Source organism: Papio anubis, chromosome 2 (assembly GCF_008728515.1).
Source record: "Papio anubis isolate 15944 chromosome 2, Panubis1.0, whole genome shotgun sequence".
Lineage (NCBI taxonomy): Eukaryota > Metazoa > Chordata > Mammalia > Primates > Cercopithecidae > Papio > Papio anubis.
This window is the reverse complement of record NC_044977.1, coordinates 152,987,774-153,001,933: the sequence shown is the minus strand read 5'-3', so window position 1 is coordinate 153,001,933 and position 14,160 is coordinate 152,987,774. Positions and strand designations below refer to the sequence as shown.

The 14,160-nt window shown below is 38.0% G+C and overlaps 1 protein-coding gene across 4 annotated transcripts in view; it reads right to left on the bottom strand.

Annotated features, from left to right (window-relative positions):
- PIK3CB (phosphatidylinositol-4,5-bisphosphate 3-kinase catalytic subunit beta) overlaps positions 1–14,160 on the bottom strand; it is a 186,063-nt gene that overhangs the window by 17,838 nt on the left and 154,065 nt on the right. For all 4 annotated transcript variants that reach the window (XM_009201618.4, XM_017955846.2, XM_017955847.2 and 1 more), the window contains 3 exons: positions 11,597–11,775; positions 10,657–10,766; positions 9,145–9,223 (listed from right to left, as the gene is read on the bottom strand). In XM_009201618.4, coding sequence (XP_009199882.1) covers positions 9,145–9,223; positions 10,657–10,766; positions 11,597–11,775 — 368 coding nt within the window. The remainder of the gene's footprint in view (positions 1–9,144; positions 9,224–10,656; positions 10,767–11,596; positions 11,776–14,160) is intronic.

Sequence of the window (14,160 nt, the reverse complement as noted above, 5' to 3'; positions counted from 1 at the left end):
ATGTGGTATAAAGTTTCCCATCTACCCCCAGAAATTGGGTGGGCAAGAAAAAAGTTTCATGTAAGTGCAAAAATTCAAGCCTTCCCACACTCTCTTGTGAGATCTAAATATAAACTATGAGGTGTGATGGTCTGAAGGTAGGGAGTTAACATAAAAACTGGTTGATCGTGTGTACCGGCCTTTGGCAACAGCACAAACAAAATACAAACTCATTTTTACAGATATATTCATAACCCAGGAAGCAAAGGACCTTTACAGAAAACATAATATCCATCAATAATGAATTCAAAACTGAGTATTATTAACTATATCAGGAAATGAATAAAGTTACACAGATAAATGAAAAAGTAATATCCCAAGAACTAAAAAAGAGCAATATGAAAGAGACTTTAGGCTGGGCGTGGTGGCTCACGCCTGTAATCCCAGCACTTTGACCTGGGAGATGGAGCCAGGTTGATCACCTGAGTTCAACAGTTCGAGACCAGCCTGGCCAACATGGCGAAACCCTGCCTCTACTAAAAATACAAAAATTAGCCGGGCATGGTGGCGGGTTCCTGTAATCCCAGCTAATGGGGAGGCTAAGGCAGGAGAATCGCTGGAACCCCAGAGGTGGAGATTGTAGTTGGCCAAGATCGTGCCACTGAACTCCAGCCTGGGCGAGAAAGCAAAACTCCATTTAAAAAAAAAAAAAAAGGCTGGGCATGGTGGCTCATGCCTGTAATCCCAGCACTTTGGGAGGCCAAGGCATGTGGATCACGAGGTCAGGAGATCGAGACCAGGAGATTGAGACCATGGTGAAACCCCATCTCTACTAAAAATACAAAAAATTAGCCGGGCGCAGAGGTGGGTGCCCGTAGTCCCAGCTACTCGGGAGGCTGAGGCAAGAGAATGGCGTGAACCCAGGAGGCGGAGTTTGCAGTGAGCCAGGATTGCGCCAGTGCACTCCAGTCTGGGCGACAGAGCGAGATTCCGTCCAAAAAAAAGAGAGAGAGAGACTTTAAAATGAAAGAGATGTAAAAGAATAGACAGTCTAAGCAGAAAAAAAATACAATACAGGAGAGTAAACACTGTTGCAGAGATAATTAATCAACTGAAAAAGAATAGGAAATTACTAAGAAAGTCACATAAAGATATGGAAAGACTCAGCCTGGTGTCAATGCCAGAGCACACAGAGACTTGAGTAAAACTGTTATAATAAGATATGAAAAGATAGAAAATATGGAAAGTTAAGAGACATAAAGGAGAGAATAGGAAAGTTTAACATAAATCTACTAGAGCTGCAGAAAAAGACGAGAGTAGGAGAACTGCAATACTGAAGGAAATGTTCAAAGTTTTTAAAAACTAAAAGATGTGACTTCTTTGAAAAGGCACAATGAAAATGGTGATGAAAAAAAGAAAAGAAATACACACGCACAATTGTGTATTGTGCCTGCAGACACTAAAGGCAAAGAGAAACTTTTTGATGCACTAAGGTGTAAAAAAGACATTACTTACAAAGAACCAATAACTAGACTGAGAACAGACTTCTAAATAGAGACGAGAAGACAAATGAATAATATCCTCAAGGCTTCTGAGGAAAACAGTCAATTTGGATTTCAAACTTCTACAGCCAAATGATATCAAACTCTGAATATCTACTTTTCCATAAAAGCAACAAGAATATGGACAAAAATTGTCAGAATCAACTATTTGAGTTCTGAAAATATAACAAAGGCTTGCAGCAATCCAATGAGTGTTTATTTAAAACACACACACACACACACACACCCTTGAATCTCTTTTGTTTTACCATAGCCTAGTCCCAACCCCCTTCCCAGTTATGTGGTAGCCTTGACAACAAACAGCCCACAATCATGGTAAATGCAAGTCTGACAGCCACCAGGGGAAAGAAAAATGAAGTTGGAGCTCCTTCAAAGCCCAATTCCCACAGAACTGTCATTCTTTTGCCTCTCTGGTAGTTTCCAGGAAGATCCCACTTACAATACTATGTTTATTTGACCTGACTCAGACCTCACCTAGCATGAACTGCCTTTTTCCTGGGGAGTTTCTCAAAAACACTCAGAGGCATCTGTTTAACATTGAAGCTGTCTTGGGGGTAAATAACAGCTGGGGGAACCAACAAGCTAACTGAAAGCTTAAAAGGAAAAGATAGGTAATTAGATGTCCATATGGTGCATTGAAAAGCTCCAAAATTACTGGTAGGAATCTAGAAGGCCATGTGCATGGATACTATTGTGGATTCCCAGGTCTGTGTACATGCAGAGGAAAGAGCTTACAAGGCCCTGGCTCTCAACTATGGCTAACGTGGGGGCCTTGTGAAAGCAGAAAGTTAGGGCTAAGGCACAATTCTGAACTACCAGGCTGACTATTGAAGGCATGACCCAACATGCACATAAAGTGCCTCAGCAGACTGGAAGAGGGGTGGATTCCAGGCCTTTAAGAAAATCAGGTCAGGCCGGCGCGGTGGCTCACACCTGTAATCCCAGCACTTTAGGAGGCTGAGGTGGGTGGATCACCTGAGGTCCGGAGTTCGAGACCAGCCTGACCAACATGGAGAAACCCCGTCTCTACTAAAAAAAAAAAAAAAAAAAAAAAAAACAAAATTAGCCAGGCGTGGTGGCACATGTCTACAATCCCAGCTACTACAGAGGCTGAGGCAGGAGAACTGCTTGAACCTGGGAGGCAGAGGTTGCGGTGAGCTGAGATCGTGCCATTGCAGTCCAGCCTGGGCAACAAGAGTGAAACTCCATCTCAAAAAAAAAAGAAAATCAGGTCAACCATTAGCTGACCAATAAACTAAGCAAAGACATCAGTGACCACACATGACAAAAAATACAAACTTTACGTAATTAGTTCAAAAAAGTCACTAAAATAAACAAACAGCCACAACAACAAATCCTGAAGGGAGAAGGAATCTGATTTTCAGAGTTGCAAAATTATTTAAAGTGAACAGTTTTTGGCAAAAAGTATGAGACATACAAAGAAACAAGAAAGCATGGCACATATACAGGAAAAATGCATTCAATGAAACTGTCCTTCAGGAAACTCAAATTTTGAACTTATTACACAAAGATTTAAAAACCCCTATTTTAAACATGTTCAAAGAACTAAAGGAAACCATGTCTAAAGAACTACAAGGTTAGGCGCGGTGGCTCACACCTGTAATCCCAGCACTTTGGGAGGCCGAGGCAGGTGGATCACTTGAGGTCAGGAGTTCGAGACCAGCCTTGCCAACATGATAAAACCCTGTCTCTACTAGAAGTACAAAAATTAGCCAGGAGTTATAGTGGCCACTTGTCATTGTCCCAGCTACTCGGGAGGCTGAGTTGGAGAATCGCTTGAACCTGGGAGGTGGAGGTTGCAGTGAGCCGAGACCGTGCCACTATGCTCCAGCCTGGGCAACAGAGCGAGACTCTATCTCAAAACAAACAAAACAGAAAAAACTGAGAATGATGTATCAACAAAGGAAGACTATCAATAGATAGAAATTATTTAAATGAATCAAACAGAAATTCCAGAGTTGAAAAGGGCAATAAGTGAAATTTAAAAATTCACCAGGAAGGCACAACAGCAGATTCCAGCATAATAAAAAACTGGCAAACTTGAGGATAGGTCAATTATCTATAATCAGAGAAACAAAAGAAAAAATAATGAAGAAAAAAGAACAGAGCCTTAGAGACCTGTAGAACACCATCAAGCATAGCAATAAATGCATAATGGCAGTTTCAGAAGGAGATGAGAGAGAGAGGCAGAAAAAATATATGAAAAAATTACGGCCAGAAACTCCCCAAATTCACTGAGAAACAATAATATATATGTCCAGGATGCTCAATTAATTCAAAGTAGAATAAACTCTAATAGAAGTAGGCATATTATAATCGAACTGTCAAGAGCCAAAAATAAAGAGAATCTTGAGAGGAACAAGAGAGATATGACTCATCACTTACAAGGATCTTAAATGAGATTAACAGCTGATTTCTCATTAGAAACCAGGGAAGCCAGAAGAAAGTGGGATGATGTATTAGACATGCTGAAGGAAAACCTATCAAGTAGCAAAATTCTTATTCAGAAACAAAGGAAAAATTAACACAATCCCAGATAAATGAAAAGAGAGAAAGAACAAAGGTTGGAGGATTCATTCTCCCTGATTTAAAAACTTATTATTAAGTCACAGTAATCAAAACTATACATAGGGACAGACATATAGAATGGAACTTAGAGTTCAGAAAAAAACCTTCACATGTATAATCAATTGATTTTTGACATAGATGCCAAGATAATTCAATGAAGAAAGAATAATCTTTTCAACAAATGGTGCTGAGACAACTATATATCTAAATGGAAAAGAATAAAGTTAGATTCCTACCACACATACTATTTAAAAATTAAAGTGAACAAACAACCAGAAAAACATATTTGCAAATAATTTATCTAAGAAGGGTCTAGTATACAAAATATATAAAGTATTCTTATACCTTAACAATAAAAAGACAAATAACCCAATTTACAAATGAGCAGAGGATCTAAATAGATCTAAATTTCATCAAAGAAAGTATACAAATAACCAACAAGCACATAAAAGCTGCTCAACAACATTAGTCATTGGAAAAATGCAAATTAAATCCACAATGAGATAACACCTCAAACCTACTAGGGTAGCAATAATTAAAAAAAGATGGACAATAACAAGTGTTGGTGAGAATGAAGAGAAATTGGAACGTTTGTACACTGCTGGTTGGAATGTAAAATGATGCAGGTGTGTGGGAAACAGTTTGATAGTTTCTCAAAAAGTTGAACATAAAGTTAACATCAGTCCCAGTAATTTTAATCCTAGGTATTTACCAAAAGAATTTAAAACACAGATTTACTCAAAAGTTGTACACAAATGTTTATAGCATTAATTGTGTACATTTATCTATGTATTGTTTTATAGCAGTTATCATAATAGCAAAATAGTGAAACCAACCAAAATATTCATTAACTGATGTATGAATATGTGGCACATCCTTGCAAAAGAATATTGCTTGACAATGATTCAAAGAAATGAAATACTGGTCACTGTTAAAACTTGAATACACTTTGAAGCCATTATGCTTAAATAAAGAAGCCCAGTGACAAAGGCCTACATATTGTGTTTCTATTTATATGAGATGTCCAAAAAAGGTACATCTATAGAAAATTAATTAGTGGTTGCCTAGAGTTGGAGTGGTTTCAGGGAGGGGGATGGGGGTAACAGCTAAGGAGTGCAGGGTTTTTGGAGGGTTGATAAAAATGTTGTAAAATTAATTGTGGTGATGGTTGCACAACTCAGAAAATGCATATAACCACTGAAATGTATACTCTAAACCAGTGAATTGTGATATGACAATTATACTGTATCCCAATAATAATAAACAAAAACTCCATACCCAGCTAAACTATTACTCAAGATTTTTTTTTTTTCAGATGGAGTTTCGCTCTTGTTGCCCAGGCTGGAGTGCAATGGCGCCATCTCCACTCACTGCAACCCCCTCTTCCTGGGTTCAAGAGATTCTCCTGCCTCAGCCTCCCAAGTAGCTGGGACTACAGGGATATGCCACCATGCCTTGTTAATTTTGTGTTTTTAGTAGAGACGGGGTTTCGCCATGTTGGTCAGTCTGGTCTTGAACTCCTGATCTCAGGTGATCCACCCGCCTTGGCCTCTCAAAGTGCTGGGATTACAGGTGTGAGCCACCGTGCCCAGCCTTACTCAAGATTGAGGGTAATATAAATTCGTTTTTAGACAAAACCTGGAGTGAGGGAGTATGTTACAAAAAGCAATGGTGAATAAAGAAATCTTTAAAATTGTATATAAGAAATTCTAGTAAAAATTCACCATAACAAATAACTAATATAAGGAGTTGTTAAATATTAGTTAAAATATAAGTGGTAGAATTTATCCTAAAGTACCTATAATGATCAAGAAGAGGGCTAAGTTATGGATTAACTTTGGAATTTGTTAAATCAGGCCGGGCGCGGTGGCTCACGCCTGTAATCCCAACACTTTGGGAGGCCAAAGCGGGCGGATCACCTGAGGTTGGGAGTTCAAGACCAGCTTAACCAACATGGAGAAACCCCGTCTCTATTAAAAATACAAAATTAGCCAGGCATGGTGGCACATGCCTATAACCCCATCTACTTGGGAGGCTGAAGCAGGAGAATCTCTTGAACCCGGGAGGTGGAGGTTGCAGTGAGCCGAGATTGTGCCACTGCACTCTGGCCTGGGCAACAAGAGGAAAACTCCTGTCTCAAAAGAAAAAAGAAAAAAAGAAAAAAAAAGAATTTGTTAAATCAAATATGCAGTCTAAAAACTTAAGAATATTCCCTAAAATAAATAATACAGCATATAAAGATTCTATATGAGCTGGGTATGGTGGCACATGTCTGTAATCCCTGTAAACTTGGGAGACTGAGGTGGGAGGAACGCTTGAGGCCAGGAGTTTGAGACCAGACAGAGCAACATAGTGAGAGACTGACTCTCAAAAAAATTTTTAAATGAACCAGGCATGGTGGCATGTGCCTGTAGTCCTAGTTACTCAAGAGGCTGAGGTGAGAGGACTGCTGGTACCCAGGAGTTTGTAACTGCAGTGAGCTATGATTGTGTTACTAAGGAGTTTGTGGCTGCAGTGAGCTATGATTATGCCAGTGCACTCAAGCCTGGGTGAGAGTGAGACTCCATCTCTAACAAAAAAAATTTTTTTTTTTTTTGAGACAGAGTCTCGCTCTGTCGCCCAGGCTGGAGTGCAGTGGCTGGATCTCAGCTCACTGCAAGCTCCACCTCCCGGGTTCACGCCATTCTCCTGCCTCAGCCTCCCGAGTAGCTGGGACTACAGGCGCCCGCCACCTCGCCCGGCTAGTTTTTTGTATTTTTTAGTAGAGACGGGGTTTCACCATGTTAGCCAGGATGGTCTCGATCTCCTGACCTTGTGATCCACCCGTCTCAGCCTCCCAAAGTGCTGGGATTACAGGCTTGAGCCACCGTGCCCAGCCACAAAAATTTTTTTTAATAAGTAAGAATTTTAAAAGTATTTTATAGAAAGAGAAAATGAAAATTTTAAAACTCTATCAATCCAACAAAAGGAAATGAGAAAAAGGACAAAAACAAGGATGTAAATATAAAACATACAATAAGATAGTAGAAATAAATAAGTATATAGTAATCACAATAAACAATTAAAATTTCCTAATAAAATACTTTCATATTGGAGTAAATCCATCCTCACAAAAAAATTCAACTATATGCTATTTACAGGAGATAAATATAAAATGAAATAAAAGTTAAAAATAAAATATACAAAGGTAAATACTAACCAAAATAAAGCTGGTATACAAATGTCAATTTTGGACAAAACAGACTAAAACAAAATTACTAGGGATTAAGAGGCATATTTCTTAATGATAAAGGAGGGCACAGAGGCTAAAAGAAACCAAACCTTGCACAGATTTACAAATACAAGATCAATGCTTGAGGCCAGTAGTTTGAGACCAGCCTGGCCAACATGGTGAAACCTCGTCTCTACTAAAAATACAAAAATAAACCAAGCCTGGTGACCCGTGCCTGTAATCCCAGCTACTCGGGAGGCTGAGGTACGAGAATTGCTTGAACCCAGGAGGCAGAAGTTGCAGTGAGCTGAGATCATGTCACTGCACTCCAGCCTGGGTGACAGAGTAAGACTCTGACTCAAAAAACAAACAAACAAAAAAAGAAAAAACCAATATAAGATCAAGATAAAAACTGACAAGACTGCAGGCAGGCAACGACAAATGTCAATTATAATAGGAGGTTGTAACACATCTATGAAGTGACAAATTCAAACTGAACTTTAATGAGAATATAGATCTGAACATATACTTGATACAATAACAACACAATAAAATTAGAAATCATAGATAAACAAAAAAGTATGCCTTTGGAAATTAAATTTTATTTATTTATCTATTTATTTACTGAGATAGAGTCTTGCTCTGTTGCCTAGGGCAGTCTTGAACTCCCGGGTTCAAGCGATCCTCCCACCTTGGCCTTCCAAAATACTAGGATTAAAAGCAAGAGCCACTGTATCCAGCTGTAATTTTAAATAGTTCAGGAGTCAATAAGATAAAAATAGAAATTATGAAATATTTAGAATTTATATGCAGTTTGATATATTATGAAAGTACATAAATAATTCCATTTTAAAAGTTAAGAGTTCTTTTTTTTTTCCTTTTTTGAGATAGGTTCTCACTTTGTCACCCAAGCTGGAGTGCAGTGGCGTGATCTTGGCTCACTGCAGCCTTGACCACCTGGGCTCAAGAAATCCTCCTTCCTCAGCTCCCAAGTAGCTGGGACTATAGGCACATGCCTATAGTGGCTTATTATTATTATTATTTTTGTAGAGACAGGGTTTCACCATTTTGGCCAGGCTGGTCTCAAACTCCTGACCCCAAGTGATCTGCCCGCCTTGGTCTCCCAAAGTGCTGGGATTACAGGTATGTACCACCATGCCTATTACTTTATTTTTATACCTTTTATAAAATGCCTTTTCACATCTTTTCCTTATGTTCATTTCTATGGGCTCTTTAAATATTTACCCCCTGTTCTGCTCATTGTGAATACAATTCCCAGTCTGAGGCTTGATTTTATGTTTCCTTTTTTCTGTCACCACACCACAAACTTCTTCTGCTCACTATCTACCCCTATTGACGGTGGCAAGCTAAAAACCTGAGAATGCACCTAAACATCTTCCTCTCCTTTCCCTTGGTAGGTAGAGAAATGAATGTCCCCAGACTAAGTATAAAAAGGCACAGGACTTTCTCTGGCTTTGTCATTGCCATGACCCACAGTACATCTTTCAAAACCATAGGCTGGAATGTAATTCTTGCTGTCTGTCCAAGCCTTATTAAAATTCAAACCTATTCCTTCTTTCTGGAATTTCAGTCACATGTGTAGTTTTAAACTGAAGAAGTTTAGGCAAGACAACATATTTGAAAGTACATTGTAAAGTGCTATATAAATATTATTATGAAAAACAACTAAAAATAACAACAAGAGGGAAGGAATTAACAAGAAATTCTAGATATTTTGCTGTGGGAAGACAACAACATTAGATCAAAAAAAAAAAAAAAAAAAAAAAAAAGACTAGATCTCACCGAAGATCCAAACCAGCTTCTTTCCAGAGTAAATCCATCAAGCGCAACATCTGGAGTGTCAACATATCCTGTCGTAAATCTAAGGGAAAACAAACTGCTTCATTACAAGTGCTTTCCCTTTTATGCCCTGTAACTAATTAATTCAAGACTAACTCAGAATTAACTAAAAACATTAACAAATGCTGTGCTAATATTTTCACTAATTTTATAACAAATATTACACTCTTTGGATAGCATGTCCCTGTGACATTATTTTAGACATTAAATTAAAAGATTTTAAAAAATTGTTTACCATGTGTAAGTTACTGTACTAACTGTATGCTGTAATACTGTTTGTATTACACTGTATGTGTATTACATTAATTACATGGCTAATTTTTTCCTTCTTGCTCGCTTTTACAACTACACAGAGAGTTCTTAAGATCACATAAGTAACTGCATCACATTTTGCATACAAAACTGTAATGGCTGAATTTATTATCATGTCTAAGGGTATTTTCGGGGAATAGAGCACATAATACTAGTGACATCCACATAATGACATTTGTATGATCAAGTGACATTAAATGTTAAGCAAAACCCTATGAGTTCTTTGTAAGTTGTAAGCACATATTCTGATAAGCACACTTACTTATGTTATCTCAATTCCTTTTAATAACCCTGACATACAGATGCTATAATCCTCATGGATGTGAAAAACCTGAAGCTCAATTAGTTTTCTGTGACTTGTTTGTAGTCACATAACTAACAAGTCACCACTGACTATTGGCTGGTGTGATTACTTCAGAGGCATTTCCTTTACAAATTTTGGGTCTGTCAGGTACTTTCATTAAAGTACAAAACAATGGCAGCAAAATCAATATTGCTGTCACTGAAACAGGACGTATGAATATATTACTGAAAATATCCTTGTCTGGGCATGGTGGCTCATGCCTGTAAACCCAGCACTTTGAGAGGCTGGGGTGGGTGAATCACTTGAGCTCAGGAGTTCGACACCAGCCTGGTCAACATGGTGAAACCCCATCTTTACAAAAAACACAAAAAGTGAGCCAGGTGTGGCGTGTGCCTGTAGTCCCGGCTACTTGGGGGGCTGAGGTGGGATGATCACTTGGGCCTGGGAGGTGGAGGTTGCAGTGAGCCAAGATCGTGCCACTGCACTCCAGCCTGGGTGACAGTGAGACCCTGTCTCAAAAAAAAAAAAAAAGGAAAAATAATATCTTGTATTTCAAAAGCTTTTTAATCAAAGGAGTAGGCGCACTTTGTATTTTGTAGGCGGAAACAAAAGAACGTTCATTAGGACAGTGTATTTAAGTGAATGGTATAAATCATTTTATAAGAGGGAAAAAAAGGCATTTAGGACACGCTGAATTTGACTTTATGACCATTAATAGCTACCTTCCTGGCTGCAAACTGTTACACACTTACACTACACATCACCTTTCAGACAAAGCAAAATGGCAACAAATGAAAAATTCTAAGATATTTGATGATGTTAAAAATCTCAGTACTTACCATCACCATTTTTAAAAATCACTCCAACTGAATCCTCACCAAATACCTTGTTATTGTATACCAGCCACAAAGGCTTCATTTTGGAATCCATGTATTTGCACTTTTCAACACTGAAATGAAGTGGGGAAAATGAGTCAACTTCAGTGTAATGATACAGAAGATTATAATTTTACCAAGATATACTAGGCTTGGGAAAACTCCTCATCTATTCCTTTCCGGTCTGCAGAAGAGTCAGACTTAGAAGAGTCCCACTTGGTAGAAAAGCAACAATGAGGACAGCCTTGGGTGGCATATACTAACGCAAAATAGGCTGGACTCAAAACCCAAGATTCCCTTCTCACCTTCTCCACTTAACATTCCTCCTCTCGTTTCATTTGCTTAACTTTACATTATTACATTTAGTGAATAAAAAATTAGAACAAATCATTGGATTAAAATTAGAACTATTTTGAGACCATTTTTGATTTCTTAACAAGGGATTCATTTGAATACTGATGGTATACTGAATACAGATTATTATTTTCCATTATTACTTTTGTAAGGAATGAGAAAGTGAGAAATAAGTTGCCAAATTCACTCAAGACAAGATCTCATTTTAAAATAGGAAAATCAATCAGTAAATAATTTACTATAGTTTGCAACATTTTGCTTATTAGGATTGTCAACTCTTACATATCAGTAATATAGAAAATAAATTTAATTACATATAATTGAAATATAAATTCATTTGTAATAAGTTTCACTGAATCCACAGGTAAGTTTAGCTGATAAGCATACATCCTATTGAATATAAGCATAGCCTCAGAGAACTTTTAAGATTTTCCTTCCTTAATTATATTCTACTTCTTGAGGCTGACAGCTGACCCTACTACTCCGCTAAGGCAGTGACTTTCTGCTTGTTATTCATAGGAGATTCACTGGGCAAAGTACAGTCACTTACTAGAGTTCCGAGAGGATAACACATGGGTTCAGGGGTGACTGCAGGTCAGAGAGGGCTTCCCGGTAAGCACTCTGTTTTAAACAAGTATGCATGGCCTCCTTCCCTTTGGCTCTGTTTAACTTCACTGCATTCAGTTTGATTAAACTATTTAAAGTTTTTAACTTATTGAGTGCTTCAACCTGAAAAATAAGTTCCCCACACCAAAAATTCATTTGACTAAAAGTAATATAATATCATGTGATGACATCAATCAATAACACCTGCTCCCAACACAGACTCATAAATATACACACATAACCAGCTGAAGTAAAAATAGTGTCTGACTTACGAAAAGCATTTTACATACAATAAACAATTTATTTTTAACAGTTGTTATAGCATCATTTTCAAACTTTCTTTAAACCTTTTCTTAAACAAAATCTTACAAATTCGAGAAAAGCAGACTTAGATTATGGGTACTTAAGATAAATGTGGGCCAGGTGCACACTATGGGTACTTAAGAAGATAAATGTGGCCCAGCACTTTCTGAGGCTGAGGCAGGTGGATCACTTGAGGTCAGGAGTTTGAGACTAGCCTGGGCAACATGGTGAAACCCCATCTCTACAAAAAAAAAAATACAAAAATTTGCCAGGCATGGTGGCACTTGCCTGTAATCCCAGCTACTCGGGAGGCTGAGGCATAAGAATCGCTTTAACCTTGGAGGCGGAGGTTGCAGTGAGCCAAGATTAAACCACTGCAGCATTCCAGCCTGGGTAAGAGAGTGAGAAACTGTCTCAAAAAAAAAAAAAAAAAGAAAAATATGAAACTTAAACTATTCAAAATTCTGTAATTCATTGTATAGTAGAATTTGAGACATCACAAACCTAAACCAGTCCATTTGGCCAACTTCATAGTATAAGAGAAAAACCTATGTAGAAGTAACTCTAAGGTTCTTGCTATTCAACCTTAATATCTACTTCTTGTCATCACTCTTGTATGATATTTCAATACATTCTATTTCCATTAACAGAATAGCTAGAAATAATTGTTTTAAAGTAAGTGTGAATATAGACATACTATTTGTTATTCAAATCTAAATTACTTGTTTTTATAATAACTATGGCCATCAAAACTTATGCAAGTAAAAAAAAAAACTTATGCAAGTAGTACAAGGTGTATCAACAATGGCCAACTAAATCAAAACCATTACATTTAAAATTCAACTTTAGGCTGGGTGTGATGGCTCACATCTGTAATCCCAGCACTTTGGGAAGCTGAGGCAAGTGGATCAGTTGAGGCCAGGAGTTCAAGACCAGTCTGGCCAACATGGACCCCCTATCTAGTAAAAATACAAAAATTAGCCAGACATGGTGGTGTGCACCTGTAATCCCAGCTACTCAGGAGGCTGAGGCAGGAGAATCACTGGAACCTGGAAGCTGGAGGCTACAGTGAGCCAAAATCGCACCACTGCACTCTCTAGCCTGGGCAACAGAGTGAGACTATGTCTCAAAAAAAAAATAAATAAGGGTCAGGTGCAGTGGCTCACGCCTGTAATCCCAGTACTTTGGGAGGCTGAAGTGGTCGGATCACTTGAGGTCAGGAGTTCAAGACCAGCCTGGCCAATATGGCAAAACCTCCTCTCTACTAAAAATACAAAAATTAGCCGAGTGTGGTGGCACACACCTGTAATCCTAGCTACTAGGGAGGCTGAGGCAGGAGAATTGATTGAACCTGGAAGGCAGAGGTTGTAGTGAGCCAAGATCATGCCACTGTACTCCAGCCTGGGTTACAGGGTGAGACTCCATCACAAAAAATAAAATAAATAAATATATAGTAACAATAAATAAAATTCAACTTTATTATTTAATAACTGAGGGTCTTTTATGTCATATTATGTAAAATTCATAACAACCTCAGCCACGCATAAAGAAGGAGCACCTTATTTTATGAGTATATCATTAAAACTGGAAAAAACAAATGTTAAAAATAGAATTAAAAAGTATACGGTATGTAACAAGCATATAAAATATGTGTATCACAAATATAAACAATGTGGCTTGAAATTCCATGAACAAGAGATTTAATTTATAACATATTTTCATTTTTAAACTCTGCTTCTATGCAAGGAAACCACTAAGACTATGTAGGGAGATGAATTCAAGCATGCAGTTTCCACAGAGGCTGAGACCTTGCTCACAGGAAACTAGGAAGGACCTATGCAGCTTGATGATAAAATTGAGATGACTGGGACTTGCCAAGTTAGCCATCTGTTAAAACCACAGATCACTCTACTTCTCAACAGTTTCAGGAGCCGTACAAACACTGGTGACAAGGCAACCAGATAAAAACTGGGCTAAGCAAATAGAAACTTTTTACAAGTATTTGAAATTTGAAACTTCTTCCATGTCTGTACAGTTGAAAGTTTTCACGCTCCATCAACAATTAGTGTTGATATCCACACTTCCTGGAACAGCGTCCTGAATACCCCATGGCCATAAGTCTAAATACTTGAAGTGTTTCAACACCTTGTTCTTTTATAAGTTTATAGTAATAATAAGAACTGCTATGTACAGGGTAAAGTCTTC